Genomic DNA, 21079 nt, shown 5'->3' on the forward strand with positions numbered 1-21079 from the left:
ATGACCTGGAGCCAGTTAATGTCCTTTTAAACTGGATTTTAGATATTAAGTCATAGATGGCAGAGAATCTCTTACAGCTCAATCAGGACAAGAGAAGACGAACGAGATCATTTTACCAAAATTGTAATTTAATTGTAAACCTTCTCAGTGTGTGAGAAATTTGGGTGTTCTTTTTACTCCAAGCAGGATTTTATTTCATACATTAGAAATGTCACAAAAACAGGATTTTATCATCTGAAAAACATCGCATTGAAGATCAATGGCAGGGTTCTAGGTAGAGGTCCTGATAGAGGTTAAGGTCCAGGCAGAGGTCCTGGTAGAGGTCCAGGTCCTGGCAGAGGTCCAGATAGAGGTAGAGGTCCTGGCAGAGGTCCTGGTAGAGGTCCAGGTAGCGATAGAGTTCCTGGTAGAGGTCCTGGTAAAGGTCCTGGCAGAGGTCCTGGTATAGATAAAGGTCCAGGTAGAAGTCCTGGTAGAGGTCCAGGTAGAGATAGAGTTCCTGGTAAAGGTCCAGGTAGAGGTCCTGGCAGAGATAAAATTCCTGGTAGAGGTCCTGGTAAAGGTCCAGGTAGAGGTCCTGGTAGAGATAGAGTTCCTGGTAGAGGTCCAGGTAGAGGTCCTGGTAAAGGTCCAGGTAGAGGTCCAGGTAGGTTTTATTTATTCAGCACACAGCAGAGATTTAGATGGAATTCACTTTGTTGGCTTAAAAAATAGAAATAAAAGTCTGAATTGTAAGGAACATTGATGTGGCTTTTACACATAAAACAGAATAATTGTGATTATTTTCATGACAATAATGTTTTAAAGAACATTTATAATGCTGGCATGCCTAGCAGTCTACAGCAGAACCTGGTCTAAATCGTTGCTTTGTCTTCAACACGGCAATAGCCCCAAAACACACACCAGTCCTAGCAAAGAACGAGCTCCAGAAGGCCACGGAGAAAACCCCGACTGGCCTGCACAAGTCCTAAGATGAAAACCTGAGGGGTGAACTGGAGACAAAAGTCATCTGGAGGAACTTGAGCCAAAGAAGAATGGGCTGATATTCCTCAGGAGACGAGTCAGAAGTGTTGAAAACTATGACTTTACAAAAAAGAATTCACAACAGGGAGCTGATCAATGGGAGTTTCAGTTTTTGTAGAATATCTTATTTCTGTGTGCAAAGTCAGATAATGTATGGAAGCCCATTCCCACCACTTGTAAATAATCACATGCTTTCTCATCATTATGTCTTTAAATCTTAATATTTTTACTTTAAATTGATAATTATGACTGTATCTTATAAGTTTTCATCACGTTTAAAACTTTAAATCTCATAATTATGAGATATTGTGTGAATATTTCTAATTTAAATGTGGTGGGAATAGGTTTTCATAATAATGTAAGCATCCAAAATAAAACTTGGATATTTGGAAAAGCTATTTGTTCTATTTAACTGCATTTAGTAAACAATGACATTTTCCTATGGGGGCTAATAATTTAGACCACAGCCTAATATATTCCAGGGCTAACATATTCCCAGCGTCTGCAGACATGGGTGGTTCCTGCAAGTGAATATATGCATGAAGCCAGGTGGCTGCGCTGAGACTTCAGTCCGACCTCCTGACATGTAACCAGAGCCTGAGGATCCTGTGTGGTGCTCTGGGAGGAAGAGATGAAGCAGACAAGAGACAACAAGCAGAGGAGGAAACATCCAGGAGGGATCCGGAGGAGGGAAACGCTCCATGAAACCTGTTTGGATCAAAACCTCTTATGACTGTCTGTCAGTTTGAATGAAAGGAACTACCACGAATTTCAGAAGCCAAAACCCAAGTCTGTTTGGGATAGACTTATTTACTCTAAACACCACCAGTAAAAAGGCTATTTAGGTGTGTGGACCGATGCAAGTGGGCTTGAACTTGGTCTTGTGCGTTTCCGGTTTGGGTTTGTTAGTTTCGCTGTAGCTGAGTGTCTGTTTTATTTCATGTTTCATTTTGTAGAGTTTTCCCCTTGTGTATATTTGTCTGCTTCGTTTCCTGTTCATTAGTACACCTGCTCCTCGTTAGTTGTTCTCAGTATATTTACCCCTTACTTTCTATTACTCTGTTAGTTCATCTGTTGTGGTTCTGTGGCGCATCTCCTCTGTTTCAGCCTCGTAAGTGTTTCTTAATTAAAACCTTTGTTCCTGCACCCATCTGCCTCCTGCCTTTTAGGTCCACTTCCTCCTCAAATCATGACGAAGCCTTTATGCTGACGATGTTTTACTATTCCTCCAGCACTACAAACCTCTCTATCTGAAACAATCTCACTAATTAATAAATTCTCATCCCTGTTGGATTACTCCATTAACTGGTCTAAGAGTACAGTTCTACCCATCAACTGTAGCTTTCAGAACCTACCCAACACCTTACAATCAGGTAACATTAGCTACCTGGGTGTAAATATTCCCTCCAGGCTCTCAGAACTAACAAAACTTGATCTTTCTCGCTGGAAATCTCTACCCATTTCACTCATGGGGAGAGTGGCCACTATAAAAATGATGGTTCTATCCAAAATCAACTACTTGTTTTCTATGATTCCTATGAAACCCCCCTCCACCTGGTTTAAATCACTAGAATCACGCATCTCCAGATTTCTCTGGAAAAATAAACCTCCTCGAATCATTTTAAAATCTTTATAGAAGCCGAAAGACAGGAGAGGATTAGACCTGCCTAACTTTCAACATTACTTCCTAGCTAATAGGTTGCAATATGTCCTAAAATGGCTCAAACCTAGTCCACTAGATGTCCTGTTGATAGACATAGAACAAACATTTTGTGACAAGTTGGAAATTTCTAATCTTATAAAAAAGCTAAAGTGCTTCAAAAGTGTCAACATCAGCATTTCTCTGACAGCCTGGTGGAAATTTCTCAAAAAACCAACTCCTCAATAATACCATGTAAACTCACACCCATCTGGAACAATCCTGATATTCTACTAAATAAAAATATGCTAAATTTTAACTAATAGATTAACAAAGGAATTAAATACTTTCAACATATTATCCATAACAGAAATATTTTATCTTTTAATACACTCTCATCACAATATGGGATTAACAGCAACAGATTATTAGAAGATCAACAACTCAGAACCATAATACACACAAAATTGCCCTTTCACCAAACAGACCTGGAACTTTCTCCAATGGTAGCAGATTTTATGGACCTCTGTACTCCAAAATTACTTTAAAAAATATATAGATTAATGCTAAAAGTAGATGATTCAAATTCCCTACCTACTTCAAAATGGGAGAAAGATTTATCCATTTATCTATTTGTTTACTGGGTGACCTAAGTGACATCAATATAGACACTAACAAAGCACACATGGTGTTCATGGCCTTACGTATCGCAAAGAAAACTATTTTAGTGAACTGGAAGTCTAAAAACAGTCTAAATAATAACCAGTACAGAAATCTCCTGTTGGATCACATCAGTCTAGAGACTGCATCGGCATCCATTAAACATCAATCAGTTAACTCTCAGTCTTCCTGGGCCCTTCCTGGGGTGCCTTCCTGGGGTGCCTTGGGGGTCCTTGGTCACCCTAGGCATGCCATCGGGGTCGGGCTAATCCGATGCCAGGCAGGTACCCTTGGGATTACGATGTGTCCGTAGGGACGAAGGGAGGGGTAGGGGGAAGGAGGGGCGGCGGGGGTCCTGGTGGGCATTGGGGGGGATTAGGGCTCATAGGGGGTGGAGTCTGCTTTCCTCGCTCTCTCCCCTCCCGCCGGGAGCTCCTTCAGGGTGGGTGTGGCGCTGTGCTTTGGCCTGACCAGGATATGTGTGCAACCTGGGGCTCTCTGGTCCCCTGGTGTGGTAGCGTGGGCTGCCAGGGGTGGGTGAGCGTCTGGAGTGCTGGTGCTGTGGGCTCTGGGCCATGCCGGGCCTTTGCCTTTCTGCCCTTGGGTGGTCTTGGGGAGGCGGGGGCGCCTACAGCTTGGCTGCCTGGGAGAAAGATCTCTCTCCCGTTTGTGCCCCTCCCCGAGCCCCTCTCCTCCCCCAGCCAATGTGCTGACTGAGGCCAAAAAAGATCTAAAAACTTTGAAGTCTGTGAGTCTCCTCCTGGTCCACGTCTCCTGCTTCCCAACCTTGGTCCACGTTCCACGTCTCCTGTGCCCCAGCCCTGGTCCTCGCCACTGACACCACCCACACCGCGCCTTGCCCCTGCTCCTTTTTCCAAGGGGGTCCCTGGTTGGGATGCTCCTCTGTCTCCTGTGGTTTCTGTCTGCAAAGGGGTCACTTCTCTGCCACCTCTGGTTCCAGCACCCAATGGGGTCGCTCCTCCTCTGTTGCTTTTGGCTCCCATTTCCGAGGGGGTCCCTAGTCAGGATGCTCCTCTGTGTCCTGTGGTACCCTTCTAATAGTCTCTGCTGAAGCCAGCATAGTAGGAATTATTTTTGGCAACTCCGTTATTCTGGGTATTGACACTGCTCTGGGCCCTTTATTTTTCTTACTGTAAGACAATATGTAAAAATCCTCTGCATGTACCTTGATTCACTTTCAGAGAAGTAATTAATTTAAACTGTGTAGGCAGGTAATTGCAGTAGTCTAATCAGGCTTTTGCACCTGAGGCAGCTAGCTAAGGTAATGTCACACCTTCCAGCTAATGTCTTTGAAGCAGCTGCTGGCTGCTACAAAACGGAGGGAGAATTTAGCACCAATTTTAGCATCTCTACATCGCTTCCTGTTTCTTACAGGATCCGATTTTAAGTCCTGCTTTTTGTTTTAAAAGCACTAAACGGCCGAGCTCCTTCTTACCCATCTGAGCTCCTGTTTATTTATGCTGCAGCAACATCCATGAGATCCAGCTCCCAGCTGGTGTTATTCTTCCAAGGACCAGATTTAAGTCTGGAGGTGACCGAGCTTTTCTGTGTCAGGTCCAGGATCTGGAACAATCTCCCTATCATTGTTAGATCTGCTCACTGGAACATTTTAAAACCCTCTGGAAGGTGCGTTTTTATCCACTGGCTTTTACCACGTTAACCTGAACATCTTTTATGACGGTCCTAGTCGTTGTTGTCTTAGTTGTTTGTAAATGTTTTAATTGCTTCATTGCATTGTTTTATTTAAAGGCTCTATTATTCTTCACTTTATTTTAGATGTGCTGTATATGTGCTTTATAAAGCACATTTTCAGAAGGTCCTTCATAAATAACCCTGACTTCATGAAGCCAGCTGAGCCACTGAGATTACTTCCAGGAGGCTGAGCAGAGATCAGTACAGCATAATTCTTCATAAAGCCTTATTCACTGTGTTCACCATGCTCCTGTTTTTCTACTACACGACTTGCTTTCCAGGTGAAATTTGTCTCCCACAAACTAGTAGATTTCCTTTCATTCATACTAGTGAAATGTGATGTCAAAGACGTCCCTATGCTGAGTGAATGACTTCAGTATAATTTGCGAGAGGTTTTAGTTTCATGTGTGAATGACTTAAATTTCACGTCATTCTGCATAATGTCTCCAACGGCTACTCATGAAAACCATTACATGTTGCTCCTGTATCATGAATCATCACAGAAATATCATCTGCCCTCTGATTGAACAGTTTGATTGGTCACCATCCAATCAGAGGAGGAGTAAAGACGGGGTCAAAAATCTGCAAATTCATAGCTCTGCACATAGTTTGTTGCTTTGCATCATACACCTATTTTTTCTTTTACATGATCAAATCTTTTTTTATACTCACGCAAATTCTTTTCTGGACAGGCTTGAATTTCTCCACCCGATTTTTCTCATAATTTGCTTTAAAACTGCCAAATTTAAAATGACTGCCACAACATTAATTTGCAACTACAAAACATGGCTAATTTGGGCCCACAGCATTGACACTTAAGCCTGGTACACACATAACGATATTTGGGCTGTATTTGTCCCGATTTTGCCTCTTCCCGACCTTGGACGGCAAACGCCCGATCATCGTGAGATTTCCCTGTCCAATCATCATTTGGTCTGAAGTTACGAGCCGATTTGTCCCGATAATCCGCTCCGAAACGGGTCGTAGCGACAATTTGAAACAGTGAACATGTTTAATATTTCAATGCTGATTTCTGAGGAACACCGACGACTCGTGCATTCTGACTGCGTGGATGGTGACGTGGTACAGAATGTAGCCAATCAGAGAGCGAGCTGGCTGGGGAACAAGGACGTAAATAAAGTCTGTGTTCACGCCGTCTCCAGTCTGGTATTTTTTTCAGTTCTGGCTTCATCTGTTAACAATAGTCCCAAGACCACCAGCATTTCCTCATCCTATATATATCCCCTTTCATGCGGTGTGTTGTGTTTTTCGGTTGTTACTATGTTTCTTCTTCTACGTTTTTTGACGGTTGTTGCTATGGTTCTTCTTCTACGTTTCAACGTTTGTCCGGCTCAGAGGACTAGATTGTATTTGAGTTACTGGACAGCATCGTCATGTGTGTGTTGTACACAGTACGATCATAACTGATTTTTTTATCTTCACGTGTGAGGTCTCAACCAGATAAAAAATCTCAAGATTAAAAAAATCGTTATGTGTGTAGCAGGCTTTACCAAATCTGTAGCTTTGTGCTTAAAAATAAATAAAATGCCAGTTTTGATTTAATTTATACTTTTTAAACTTATACTATAAGTTGTTTGCGTATCCTGATTTCTTATTATTCTTAAGTGAATTTCTATCTTCTCGTCACCTGTTCTACAATGAAAAAGCTTTATTCCATCTGCTCTTACATCATTTAAACCCTCTGACTCCCAAGTTTGTGACAACCCACATCCAGTCTTTGTTTAAATCTTTTTTCTATTATATTGATTTATTATTATTAATTAACTTTGATTTAGGTATTTATTTTAAATAAATTGAGCATTTTTTGTGTTGTAATTGATTTGTCTAATATTTAATACTGATCTATTTTATTCCAGTCTCCAGTGAGACTGTCCCAGTAGATGTGTGGTCTCTCCTCTGACTTTCCCATTTATCAGCCATGTGTGGCTGATGATGAAGGTGTTGATGAAGATATTAATAAATACCAAAGTTTTTCTGTGAGTTTAGACAAAGATGATCATCATTCTGAGCTCATTGTTTTTAAAGCTGGGGGACATCTCCAACTCCAGCGGCTTGCAGTGTAAACAGAGACGAAGACGTGACGGGTGGAGGAGACAGGTGACGGTGAGAAGAGTGAAGAAGTCGGGTGAAGAAGTCGGGTGAAGGAGACGGGCGGAGGACATTTGTGGAGGAGACGAGTGAAGGAAACAAGTGAAGGAGATGAGCTGAAGAAATGGGGGAGGAGACAAGTGAAGGAAACAGGTGGATGAGACAAGTGGAGTAGACGGGCGGAGGAGATGAGTGGAGGAGATGAGTGAAGGAGACGGTTGGAAGAGATGAGTGAAGGAGACGGTTGGAGGAGATGAGTGAAGGAGACGGTTGGAGACGGTTGGAGGAGATGAGTGAAGGAGACGGTTGGAGGAGATGAGTGAAGGAGACGGTTAGAGACGGTTGGAGGAGATGAGTGAAGGAGACGGTTGGAGGAGATGAGTGAAGGAGACGGTTGGAGACGGTTGGAGGAGATGAGTGAAGGAGACGGTTGGAGGAGATGAGTGAAGGAGACGGTTGGAGACGGTTGGAGGAGATGAGTGAAGGAGACGGTTGGAGACGGTTGGAGGAGATGAGTGAAGGAGATGGTTGGAGGAGATGAGTGAAGGAGACGGTTGGAGACGGTTGGAGGAGATGAGTGAAGGAGACGGTTGGAGGAGATGAGTGAAGGAGACGGTTGGAGGAGATGAGTGAAGGAGACGGTTGGAGACGGTTGGAGGAGATGAGTGAAGGAGACGGTTGGAGGAGATGAGTGAAGGAGACGGTTGGAGGAGATGAGTGAAGGAGACGGTTGGAGACGGTTGGAGGAGATGAGTGAAGGAGACGGTTGGAGACGGTTGGAGGAGATGAGTGAAGGAGATGGTTGGAGGAGATGAGTGAAGGAGACGGTTGGAGACGGTTGGAGGAGATGGGTGAAGGAGACGGTTGGAGGAGATGAGTGAAGAAGACGGTTGGAGACGGTTGGAGGAGATGAGTGAAGGAGACGGTTGGAGACGGTTGGAGGAGATGAGTGAAGGAGACGGTTGGAGACGGTTGGAGGAGATGAGTGAAGGAGACGGTTGGAGACGGTTGGAGGAGATGAGTGAAGGAGACGGTTGGAGGAGATGAGTGAAGGAGACGGTTGGAGACGGTTGGAGGAGATGAGTGAAGGAGATGGTTGGAGGAGATGAGTGAAGGTGACGGTTGGAGACGGTTGGAGGAGATGGGTGAAGGAGACGGTTGGAGGAGATGAGTGAAGGAGACGGTTGGAGGAGATGAGTGAAGGAGACGGTTGGAGACGGTTGGAGGAGATGAGTGAAGGAGACGGTTGGAGGAGATGAGTGAAGGAGACGGTTGGAGGAGATGAGTGAAGGAGACGGTTGGAGACGGTTGGAGGAGATGAGTGAAGGAGATGGTTGGAGGAGATGAGTGAAGGAGACGGTTGGAGGAGATGAGTGAAGGAGACGGTTGGAGGAGATGAGTGAAGGAGACGGTTGGAGACGGTTGGAGGAGATGAGTGAAGGAGATGGTTGGAGGAGATGAGTGAAGGAGACGGTTGGAGACGGTTGGAGGAGATGAGTGAAGGAGACGGTTGGAGGAGATGAGTGAAGAAGACGGTTGGAGACGGTTGGAGGAGATGAGTGAAGGAGACGGTTGGAGGAGATGAGTGAAGGAGACGGTTGGAGGAGATGAGTGAAGGAGACGGTTGGAGACGGTTGGAGGAGATGAGTGAAGGAGATGGTTGGAGACGGTTGGAGGAGATGAGTGAAGGAGATGGTTGGAGGAGATGAGTGAAGGAGACGGTTGGAGACGGTTGGAGGAGATGAGTGAAGGAGACGGTTGGAGGAGATGAGTGAAGGAGACGGTTGGAGACGGTTGGAGGAGATGAGTGAAGGAGACGGTTGGAGGAGATGAGTGAAGGAGACGGTTGGAGGAGATGAGTGAAGGAGACGGTTGGAGACGGTTGGAGGAGATGAGTGAAGGAGACGGTTGGAGGAGATGAGTGAAGGAGACGGTTGGAGACGGTTGGAGGAGATGAGTGAAGGAGATGGTTGGAGGAGATGAGTGAAGGAGACGGTTGGAGACGGTTGGAGGAGATGAGTGAAGGAGACGGTTGGAGGAGATGAGTGAAGAAGACGGTTGGAGACGGTTGGAGGAGATGAGTGAAGGAGACGGTTGGAGGAGATGAGTGAAGGAGACGGTTGGAGGAGATGAGTGAAGGAGACGGTTGGAGGAGATGAGTGAAGGAGCCGGTTGGAGGAGATGAGTGAAGGAGACGGTTGGAGGAGATGAGTGAAGGAGCCGGTTGGAGGAGATGAGTGAAGGAGACGGTTGGAGGAGATGAGTGAAGGAGACGGTTGGAGGAGATGAGTGAAGGAGCCGGTTGGAGGAGATGAGTGAAGGAGCCGGTTGGAGGAGATGAGTGAAGGAGACGGTTGACACTGATTTCCGAAAGATGTATACAAACTCAAATTGTTTCCATCATCCAAGTTAAAATGCCTTAAATTTTCTCTTTAGTTTTCTTCTAGCTTCATGCTTTTTATTTAGGAATAAAAAATGTTAAAAAATATAAAACCATCCCATGTCACCTCATTGATTTCCAGTTCCTGCTGTGAGTAAACCAGTTCTCAGGAAAATGTTCTGGTCTACATATTGACCTGCTATCAGCAATCATCCACCTTTCAGCAGTTTGGGTGTGTAGACATCCAGTTCCTGCTCCTCCCAGTGTTTAAAACCAGCTATCCAGGCAGCTGCTGCAAACTAACAGAGGTCGGTGGTCTGACGCTGGTTTTAGCAGAAACCCGCCCAGATCCTGCTGCGATCAGAACCTGGGTCCAACAATTAATCAAGGTTTAATCTTACTGTGTGTAAAAATTAAAGACAACATTTTGTGAAGCATCTCTCATAATTTGTGAAATTTATTTCTTCCTCAGTCCCCTGAAAAAAGAGCAAAATCAAACTGATCAAGTTAATAAAAGTCCAACAAACTAAAACCTCTTAAGTTAATGTTCTCAATGTAATTTATTAATTATTTTATTAATGTAATCACTCATATTAATAAAAACTAGTGCTGGGTAACTATTAAAACTTTTAATCATGATTAATCGCATTGTTAGGCGCAAAATGTCTCCTTTAAAAGAAGGCCTACAGATATATAAAGAAAATACAGTAAATTTTGGTTTACAAACATCAGGGGACTCCAACCTGCGACTCTGGACCTTCCACAATGCCTCTAAATACGTGGCTAAAATATTTTTTAAATCTATATTTCTTGTCATTAGGTTGGCAAACCAGACTTTTTTTTCGTTTACATAATTTTCCACAAATATCTACATCCCTTAGAAGAAAGTCTGTTTATCCTCTTTTTATAAAGGTTTATGTTTTTCTTTATTTTAAAACCTAAAAACAGAAAATAAAATGTGGTTTCTCTAGAGTAGATATTTATCAGAAATGATAAGTTTCCTTTTTGAAAAGTCTGGTAACATCTGCGTCTCTAAAGTAGTTTTATTTAGCTGGCTGAGGGAAAAATGTCTCTTTGGATTGGAAAGGCTGCAGACCCCTGCACTAAACACATAAACAGGTTTAGAAGGTTTAACAGTTAAAATATTTCTTCATATATAAAATCAAATATTTATGAGAAAGAAGGATGAAATGTTCAGGATTTACTAGCTAAAAGGTAAAAAGTCAGCAGGATGAATTTAAAGCTGTGAAGCTGCTTCCTTCTAAACACAGAAGGAACAATATGTGATGAATATCAGCATCAGGTGAACAGACAGAAAGCAGGATGAGAATCTCACAGCTTCTAGACCAGGGGTAGCCAACGTTGGTCCTCAAGGGCACCAATCCGGCAGGTTTTCCAGATTTTCGTGCCCCAACACACCTGACTTAAACTAACGAGGCATTGTGGAGATCCTTATAGGCTGTTGGATCTATTTAATTTGAGTCAGGTGTGCTGGAGCAGGGAAATCTGGAAAACCTGCCGGATTGGTGCCCTCGAGGACCGATGTTGGCTACCCCTGTTCTAGATGGTGAGGAGAGAGAAATATTCACAATATGCACAATAACTTCCATCCATGCACCTTCACTGCTTCATTATCCACATTTCTGGATATAATTTCTCTAAACTTTCATTCTTAGCTTGACTGTTTAGCTTCACCTCTGCACCTGCAGCCTCCGCTACCGGGAGTTAAGGGTTAACATCTCGTTTCCGGGTGTAGCGTCAGGTCTGTAGATGTAACTATAAACATGTGTGGTATCCACAGAAAGTCCAGAATCTCAGCTACCAGCTCAGTAAAACCATTTTTATCACCAACAAACACAGTTAAGACAACAAAAATTAAAAGACCAGAGGGGTATTGCACGAAACCAGAATAAAGAAATCCAGGATAATTAAACAAGCCCAGCTTGACCTAGCTTGCGCGGCCTATCCTGGCTTAATTGGTTGCACGTTTGCTGAGCCAGGATGAGAAGGTGCGGCTAGGTTAAGCCAGGTGAAGATAGTTGGGATAAGTGCGTGTGCACGGCATACTGAATCAGACCTCGCGATCGCTCACAGAATCAAAGATGGGGAAATGGATAAAAGTCGCGCGTCCTACGTCACGGCCGCTGAACAACAGCTCCTGACGGAGTTCTCTGACGAAGTTAAGGATATTATAAGGAAAAAAGGCAATACCAATGCCTTAAGTAAAGAACGCGAGAGAGCCTGGCAGACAATATCCGACCGGCTCAATGCGTAAGTAGTCAAAAACTGTACAATTAATAAACAGTGCTCCACTGGAACTATCATAATTAGGCTACAATTAAAGGATTACTTTTCAAATCCACTAACTGTTGTATACTTTAAGAGTGACAAGCAGGTGCATGTTACTCAGGAAATGTAGAGTATGATTAGGTGCAAACAATTATCCACAATGTGTCATTTAATCTATTTTCCTCATGTAACGTTTTTATCTATTTTATCTTTCTGTCCTTCATAAAGGACAAACCTGTCTGGCCATAAAAGGACCTGGCAGCAAGAAAAAATTAAATATAAGAACATTTTGCAGGCTGGTAAGTGACTCCAAAGTAGATAACCGTGAACAAATGAGGTGAATAGATGAGGTGTCTGCTGACATGTTCAATGTCTGTATGATTGTAGCAGTTAAAAAAAGGCCTATAGAACTGGCACAGGGGGCGGCCCACCAAGCCAGGATGGGACTCCAGCAGAGGAACTGGCCTCCATTTAAATAAAGGGAGGCCAGTGATGGAGGGGATCCAGGGAGGGACAATAACTGACTCTGTCCCAGCACAGAAACTGTCCGCTTCATACAAGGTACACAAAGTACTGCAATTCTACTGCACATGGAACACAATCAAATATAATATAGTGTCTGACTTTGGATAACCTTGCAGTGTCTGGGAACACAATTACACTTTTGGAGCCACCAGAAGATGATCCGGTTAGTACAGTGTCTCCAAATCACAGGCTTAGTATGTTCTGTGAAATCTTAATCCGAGTCCTCTCGCTGCATGTATACGGCAGGGGGAAGGCACATCTGCAGCTGCAGAATGCACGTCTGCAGATGAGGAGACTGTGTCAGTGGAGTCCAGAAGGCTTGAGGCATGTCAGTTTTATGGGATTGGCCTGCTTATTTATTCCATGAAGGATATGAAGTCAGTGATGTGGTGCTAATAGAAAATGTGTAGCAGGACCCGGATGCTGCACAGTCTCCTAAGCGGCCTGGTAACATTGTGAGTATTGGCTAAAGTACATCTACGTTATGAACAAATCCTGCTGTGCTAACTGACATTTCCTTTACAGACCTCACAAACTGTCAGAACGCTTTATTCAGGGCACCTGGAGAGAGAGATAGAGCTGGCAGATGTTAAAATCAGACTCAAAAAGAGAAAGCTCCAAGAAATAGAGCTGGATCTTGAGATTAAACGCCGGACACTCTGAAAACTGGACCTGGAAATCCAGTAACTGAAAATCTGTATCTCTCAATGACATAGTCATCTCCAAAGGCCAGGGGGTGTGAGCTGTCCCTGAAGACTCGTTCACGTCTGAATGCTCTTCTGAGGATGCGGGCTTCCTCGTCCAGCACATCCTCCGAAAAAGGGCAAGCCATTATGAAGAGGGAACAGGTGAAGGGGAGGTGGACCTGAATATTCTACATTGCCCTCGTCACGGATTTCTTTGAATACACCTTTGTATCCTCATCCGCTGTGTTTTGTAATCTCAATTAATGCAATAAAACACATATTTATAAAACCTCTGACAGCAATTTGACGAGCAGTCTTCATTAGCATAGCAATATAACACTTGGCCTGAGTAATAATACTACAACTCGAATCCATATAAAAAGGCTGCTGCGATTACGAACAGATTTGGATTAAATGTACAGTGACTGTATTTGTAATATTTTAATACTGGATGATTAAAATGACGCGCCATACTTAGGAAGACCATGGACATGCTGTAAAACACATTAATTCCTCATAGAATTGACGTTGGACATGCAGGTGACTCGCTAGGATTAATCTTAGCCTGAGCAGTTAGCCTGGTCTGGAGCAGGCTAGCTGCAGCGGATAAATCACCACAGTAACTTGGCCGGGTTTAGTTTGAGCTGCTTTCATGCAACCGACTTAGGGCTAAATTCAGCCAGGATAACCAACATATCCCGGCTTAATCCCTTATCTTGGTTTTGTGCAATACCCCTCAGGTACACAAAGTCTGAAAAATAGTTATGGCTCCACCCAGAGCATGAACGCGGACAGAAAACGTGTCTTCATGTTAATAAAGACGCTCTCTCCTGGTTACATACGATGCACCGCTGCAGCAGGGAAGGGAGACATGGACGCCATGTTTCTGTCATCAAAGCCAGTGGCCAGCAAAAAAAAAAAAAAAAAAAAAGAACCTTAACGTGCAATTAAAAAAATTGGCGGCATTAATCATTGCGTTAACATGCGAATAACGTGTTAACGTGGCCAGCCCTAATAAAAACTTAATCTTTTTAAGGCAACGAGTTTGCATATATTAAGTAAAGAGAATTAAGTTTTACGTTGTGCTTTTCTCTTTTTTCATGGTATGAAAATTGGGCTGCACCTCTTTCTTTTGTTAGTGCACCCCAAACATTAGGTGCAACCAGTGCAACAACTTAATCTGGAGCCCTGATTACATAAAACATGAGTGGCCAGGACCAGGGGTGGCTGCGCTGATGGGGGGCTGCTGGTCCTCAGGGATGCACAGTCAGCCGCATCTGGTGGGAGGTGCTGAGGAGTGAGATTGGGAGGTTTGTATGCTGTGTGTGTGTTTATACTGTGTGTGTGTGTGTGTGTGTGTGTGTGTGTGTGTGTGTGTGTGTGTGTGTGTGAGTGAAGATGGGTGTGTGCTATGATGAGCATGAGTGTGCAAGGACATAGGTGTGTATGTGGGGAAGGATCACATGCACTTGTGGGGGGTGGGTGAGACGTGGGTCTGGGCTCTGCCGCTGTCCTCCTCTCATTCTCATTGGGGGGTGGGTGCCTTCTGGCTGCAGTCCCTGTATGGTGAAGCAAACTTCCCTCTGGACTTACATCCCCAGACCCCTCTTCTTTCCCGCTCTCTCTCTCTCTCTCTCACACACACACGCGCACACACACACACACACACACACACAAACACACACCACGGGCTGCCCTGGTCTGCCTCTGACCTCTGTAGAGGCGTGGTCAGATTTGCACAATCTCACTCACCACTCTTCATCACTGATCCCTCCTCCTCCTCATCCTCTGCATGCTGACACAGTCACTGAGTTGTCCAGTGGGTTTTTATACTAAGCGATAATTATTATTATTTATTTTTTTTCCTGTGAGTTAGTATCTGGTCGCTGTTATGTCTTTTTGATTTGGTTATTATTTAAAAACTCTTAATGACTGGCAGCCCTGTTTTTTCTGTGTGTGTGTTTCTGCTTTTGTAAAAGTTGTAGGAAATTTTCTGGTGTGTTCATGTACAGGTGTGACAGTTTGTTGTCTGGTGATGGTGTGGATTGAAGGGTTGTTGCTTCTGTCTGTGATCTTTTTGTCTCCTTTCTTCTTTCCCTTTTGCTCTTTTTGCTATTTTCCATCTTTTTCTGTCCCCTCCGGTCAGGTCCAGCAAGATTACATAGATTCCGTGATTCAAAGTAAATAAATAAATGAATTAAACAGATTATCAAGAGGAGCCTTACCCATAGGTCTCCCCTTGGTAGAGCAAATTTATTCAGCACGATACAGCAACCAGATTATCATTTTGCTGCTATGATGCTGGACAGGACAAGTTAAAAAAATAAATAAATAAAAAAAAAAATTAAACACGAGTGAGTCTTTGCACTCATATCTGAAGAACCAAGATAGTAGGAGCCCATCAGCCTGAATAATAGATCCAGTGCTATACACATGGTAGAAACCTTTGAGAATTCTTGGACTAATATCACCATCGGCCTAAATACTAAAAGCTTTGTAGTAAATGTACTTTGGCTTGTGGCCAAGTCCCCTCCCTCACTCTCCTTCACAGAAGTGGTGGTCCCTCTTTGATTAGGAGGGACCACTAGTTGTTTCTTTAGTGCTACCTTTCAGGCCAAACACGCTGATTATTTGATGCATCTGCAGTAAAACCAGCCCCGACGTCCACTCACCTCCTTAATGGCGGACATCTTGACAGTCTCGTAGTAGTGCAGAGGAGCGTGGGGCGTGTTCATGTCGTAACCAAAACCGGCCACCGCCACCTCGTCACAGTTGTGCAGTGCCATCGTTATGGCAACCGTTCCCAAAGTTGGAATGTTCTGCAGTAAAAACAGAGATGTGGTTACGGAACAGACACACACGGCATGCCTCCACTAAGGCTGTGTTAAAAAAAAAAAAAAACCCTGATCTGGAACAACACTGAAAGTTAATCACTTTTGAACTCGGCCTACAACCAACCTACAATTAAATCTTCATGCAAATCAGCCCTTAAGTCCTGCAAACAAACAGCCACAGAACGACATCTGTTTCTCAGGCCGAACAATTAATCCAATTTTATTTTCAGTCACAATTTTCAGAAACTTAAAAATAGACATAAACATGGCATTTTGTTTCTTCAACTCTCTGCAGGCAAGGCTACAGGTTAGCATCTCAAGGTGATATTGTGGAAAGAAAAGAAGCCTTCTGATTCCCTGAAGAGATAGGAAACAACAAATACATTTTTAAAGCTCATTGATGATGTGACGGTGTTGTGTTTCCATAGTTTCCACTCATAAAGACTGGTATTTACTACATGATTTACTACATGATTAGCAACACAGACAGCAACATAGTTAGTAACATGGTTAGCAACACAGACAGCAGCATGGTTAGCAACACAGACAGAAACCTGGTTAGCAACTTGATTAGCAACACAGACAGCAACGTGGACAGCAACATGGTTAGCAACACAGACAACAACATGGTCGGCAACATGGTTAGCAACATGGAGAACAACGTGGATAGCAACATGATTTGCAACACGGACAGCAACGTAGACAGCAATGTGGTTAGCAACACGGACAGCAACATGTTAGCAACACGGACAGCAACGTGGTTAACAACACGGACACCAACATGGTTAGCAACGCAGACAGAAATGTGGTTAACAACATGGACAGCAATATGAACAGCAACATGGTTAGCAACACAGACAGAAACCTGGTTAGCAACTTGATTAGCAACACAGACAGCAACGTGGACAGCAACATGGTTAGCAACACAGACAACAACATGGTCAGCAACATGGTTAGCAACATCGACACCAATATGGTTAGCAAAACAGACAACAACATGGTTAGTAACATGGTTAGCAACATGGAGAACAACGTGGATAGCAACATGATTTGCAACACGGACAGCAACGTAGACAGCAATGTGGTTAGCAACACGGACAGCAACATGTTAGCAACACGGACAGCAACGTGGTTAACAACACGGACACCAACATGGTTAGCAACGCAGACAGAAATGTGGTTAACAACATGGACAGCAATATGAACAGCAACATGGTTAGCAACACAGACAGCAGCATGGTTAGCAACACAGACAGAAACCTGGTTAGCAACTTGATTAGCAACACAGACAGCAACATGGACAGCAACATGGTTAGCAACACAGACAACAACATGGTCAGCAACACGGACAGCAACGTGGACAGCAACATGGTTTGCAACACGGACAGCAACATAGACAGCAACATGGTTAGCAACACAGACAGAAATGTGGTTAGCAACTTGATTAGCAACACAGACAGCAACATGGACAGCAACATGGTTAGCAACACAGACAACAACATGGTCAGCAACACGGACAGCAACGTGGACAGCAACATGGTTTGCAACACGGACAGCAACATAGACAGCAACATGGTTAGCAACACAGACAGAAATGTGGTTAACAACATGGACAGCAATATGAACAGCAACATGGTTAGCAACACAGACAGCAGCATGGTTAGCAACACAGACAGAAACCTGGTTAGCAACTTGATTAGCAACACAGACAGCAACGTGGACAGCAACATGGTTTGCAACACGGACAGCAACATAGACAGCAACATGGTTAGCAACACAGACAGAAATGTGGTTAGCAACTTGATTAGCAACACAGACAGCAACATGTACAGCAACATGGTTAGCAACACAGACAACAATATGGTTAGTAACATAGTTAGCAACACGGACAGCAACATGGACAGCAAAATGGTTTGCAACACGGACAGCAACAGGGTAAGCAAAACAGAAAGCAATGTGGACAGCATCATGGGCATCAATGTGGTTAGCAACATTGACAGCAACAAGGTTAACAACATGGACAGGAACATGAACAGCAACATTTTTGCAACGTGAACAGCATTGTACAGACGTGGACAAAATTGTTGGAACCCTTCGGTTAATGAAAGAAAAACTCACAATGGTGAGAAATAACTTCAATCTGACAAAAGTAATAATAATAAATTATAATAAATAAAAATTCTATGAAATTTAACCAGTGAAAATCAGACGTTGCTTTTCAACCATGTTTCAACAGAATTATTTTTAAAAAATAAACTCATGAAACAGGCCTGGACAAAAATGATGGTTCCCCTAAAAAAAGACTGAAAATAAAGTGACCAAAGGGACATGTTAATCCAAGGCGTGTCCACTAATTAGCATCACAGGTGTCTACAATCTTGTAACCAGTCAGTGGGTCTATATATAGGCTACAGGTAGTCACTGTGCTGTTTGGTGACATGGTGGGTACACACTCAACATGGACCAGAGGAAGCAAAGAAATAGTTGTCTCAGGAGATTAGATAGAAAATTATAGACCAGCATGTTAAAGGTAAGGTTATAAGACCATCTCCAAGCAGCTTGATGTTCCTGTGTCTACAGCTGCACATATTATTCAGAAATGTAAGATCCATGGGGCTGTAGCCAACCTCCCTGGACGTGGCCGCAGGAGGAAAACTGATGACAAATCAAAGAGACGGATAATACGAACGGTAACAAAAGAGCCCAGAAAAACTTTTAAAGAGAATAAAGGTGAACTTCAAGCTGAAGGAACATCAGTGTCAGATCGCACCATCCGTCCTTGTTTGAGCCAAAGTGGACTTAATCGGAGACGACCAAGGAGGAACCATTGTTAAAAACAAACCATAAAAAAGCCAAACTACATGCTGACAAGCCACAAAGCTTCTGGGAGAATGTCCTATGGACAGATGAGACAAAAATGGAACTTTTTACCATCAGCTCTATGTTTCCAGATGGAGAAATGAAGCATATGAAGAAAAGAACACCGTCCCTACTGTGGAACATGGAGGAGGTTCTGTTATGTTCTGGGCTGCTTTGCTGCATCTGGTACAGGGTGTCTTGAATCTGTGCGGGTACAATGAAATCTCAAGACTATCAAGGATTCTAGAGAGAAATGTGCTGCCAGTGTCAGAAAGCTTGGTCTCAGTCGCAGGTCATGGGTCTTACAACAGGACAAAGACCCAAAACACAGCTAAAAACACCAAGAATGGCTAAGAGGAAAACATGGACTATTCTAAAGTGGCTTCTATGAGCCCTGAACTAAATCCTATTGAGCATCTTTGGAAGGAGCTGAAACATGGCGTCTGGAAAAGGCTCCCTTCAAACCTGAGACAACTGGAGCAGTTTGCTTATGAGGAGTGGATCAAAATACCTGCTGAGAGGTGCAGAAGTCTCACCGACAGGTACAGGAATCGATGGATTGCAGTGATTGTTTCAAAAGGTTGTTCAACTAAATATTAAGTTAAACAAAACTTCCATCCAGATAAATAAGGAGCCAGTCTGCTGCCAGCATGTAGCAGTCAGTGTGGAAAGTAGCTTTGGTCCTTCAGTCCAGCAGAGCGGGACCAGACTGGAGGCTGGAGGTCTAGAAGTGATGCTACACTACATTCTTACACAATGTTTTTATTCTTGTCCTCATTTCTGTCCACACGCTCTTTATCTCCTGAAACTCCTCATCTACCTGGTTAATAGCGGTGATGGTGTGCCCCCTGCACCGCCCAACCAACTGGAGCTCCGCCCACCCAGCTGGAGCACCCAGCAACTAGAAAGAAATATTATTAACACTAAAAAAACTGCTACCAGTCTCAGACATTAAAACAAACGACTACAATACCGGCATCATGACTGTCATCTAGCAGACGTTTCTCTCCACAATGACCTACTGTGGGCTGCAGCGTCTTGCCTAAGGCCCCGACTGGAAGGTGTTGCTGTTCACCCCTGTGGGAATCGAACTTCCATCTCCCTCATGGCAGATGGGTGTTCTACTGACTGAGATATCCATCCATACGATCTGACTCCTCTTGTGTTTCTTCTCTTCTGACGCTGTGATTACAGCATCTCCACCTGCTGCCACTATTCTGTCTTTCTGACACCAGTAACGTCCACGCCGTGTCCACCAGTTAAACATTTTTACCTTTTCCAACATGGTCCATCAGGATCTCTGTCTCACACCCCGAAAAATTCCTCTTCTTCCCTCTTTTTCCTCCCGAGCCATCATGGAAATGATGTGATGAATATGTATTACAGGCATCCACCTGACCTTTTATAGCCACCATGTGGGCGGGGCAAGGCGTTCCCTCACCTGCGCCGCTTTAGAGTTGATTCTTGTTTATAAAGGGAAACAGCTGCAGGACGTGTGTTTGCACGCTTTTATAAATCTGGAAGTAGAAGTGCAGCATTTCCTTTTTGTGTTGCAGACGCTGCCTGTAGTTCGCTTTACTACCCTCAGGTTTATAAACGAGGTCCTGCTCCCTGTGACATTAGCATTAATGCCAGGACAACGTTGCCCTGATCTCTATCTCCCAGACGTATAAATCCTTGTGTTCTGAAAACGAGAGGGGAAGGCAGCCGTCTGTTTTATTATTTTTAAGTTAAAACTGTGCTTTTATACATGAATATTTAATGTATCACACAGAAATCAGTTAATGTCAAGCTGAGTGAATACCTGTACCCCTACACTAATTCACACTCAAAAATTCATTTTCCTCCAACAACAAAACAAAAATAAATGTCTCCACTTTTTATTTACTCATATAAAGTCAACTAGATTTTTGAGTTCCAGTTTAATCAAGACTTGGTCAACATTACTTACAATTCTCTTCGTTGTACATGTGTAACTTGTACATGTCTGGGAGCATGAAGGAACAGCACCAGGTGAATCAGGAAGCTTGATTCGGGAGGTTTTTTGCTCCAAGTTAAATGTCAATTATTCAGAAATCTTTAGTTTGATATAATTTCTCTGAAGACAGACGTCTCTAGAACCAGCAGTCTCTGCTGTCATGTGATTCCTTGTTTGTGTGGAGAAATTAGCAGAAGCTGTGAAGTGTACAGAGCTGTTCTCGTGGTTTTTACATTCCCATAGTTTTGTTTGGGGTTTGAACTGCATTTGATTTGGATTCCAATGCTTGGTAGAGTCTTTTAGCTGATTTTCTCTGTTAGCGGCCAAGTTATGTAAGGCTACCTTTCCTATAGAACAGAGTCATACAGAAAACATGAAGTTTTA

General features: G+C 43.5%; 2 protein-coding genes across 8 annotated transcripts in view; both read right to left on the reverse strand.

Annotated features, from left to right (window-relative positions):
* st3gal3b (ST3 beta-galactoside alpha-2,3-sialyltransferase 3b) overlaps positions 1–21079 on the reverse strand; it is a 203563-nt gene that overhangs the window by 8870 nt on the left and 173614 nt on the right. For all 7 annotated transcript variants that reach the window (XM_041992354.1, XM_041992355.1, XM_041992357.1 and 4 more), the window contains one exon: positions 15697–15843. In XM_041992354.1, coding sequence (XP_041848288.1) covers positions 15697–15843 — 147 coding nt within the window. The remainder of the gene's footprint in view (positions 1–15696; positions 15844–21079) is intronic.
* LOC121644440 lies at positions 15890–17985 on the reverse strand. Its single transcript, XM_041992360.1, has 2 exons — positions 16772–17985; positions 15890–16723 (listed from the first exon to the last, which is right to left on the reverse strand). The coding sequence occupies exon 1, from the start codon at positions 17898–17900 to the stop codon at positions 16944–16946; it is 957 nt and encodes a 318-aa protein (XP_041848294.1). The 5' UTR covers positions 17901–17985; the 3' UTR covers positions 15890–16723; positions 16772–16943.

Source organism: Melanotaenia boesemani, chromosome 8 (genome assembly GCF_017639745.1).
Source record: "Melanotaenia boesemani isolate fMelBoe1 chromosome 8, fMelBoe1.pri, whole genome shotgun sequence".
NCBI lineage: Eukaryota > Metazoa > Chordata > Actinopteri > Atheriniformes > Melanotaeniidae > Melanotaenia > Melanotaenia boesemani.

What these genes read in the sequence shown, in the direction of transcription:
- LOC121644440 (XM_041992360.1), bottom strand. Translation starts at nt 17,900, where the DNA reads ATGTTGCTGTTCATGTTCCTGTCCATGTTGTTAACCTTGTTGCTGTCA.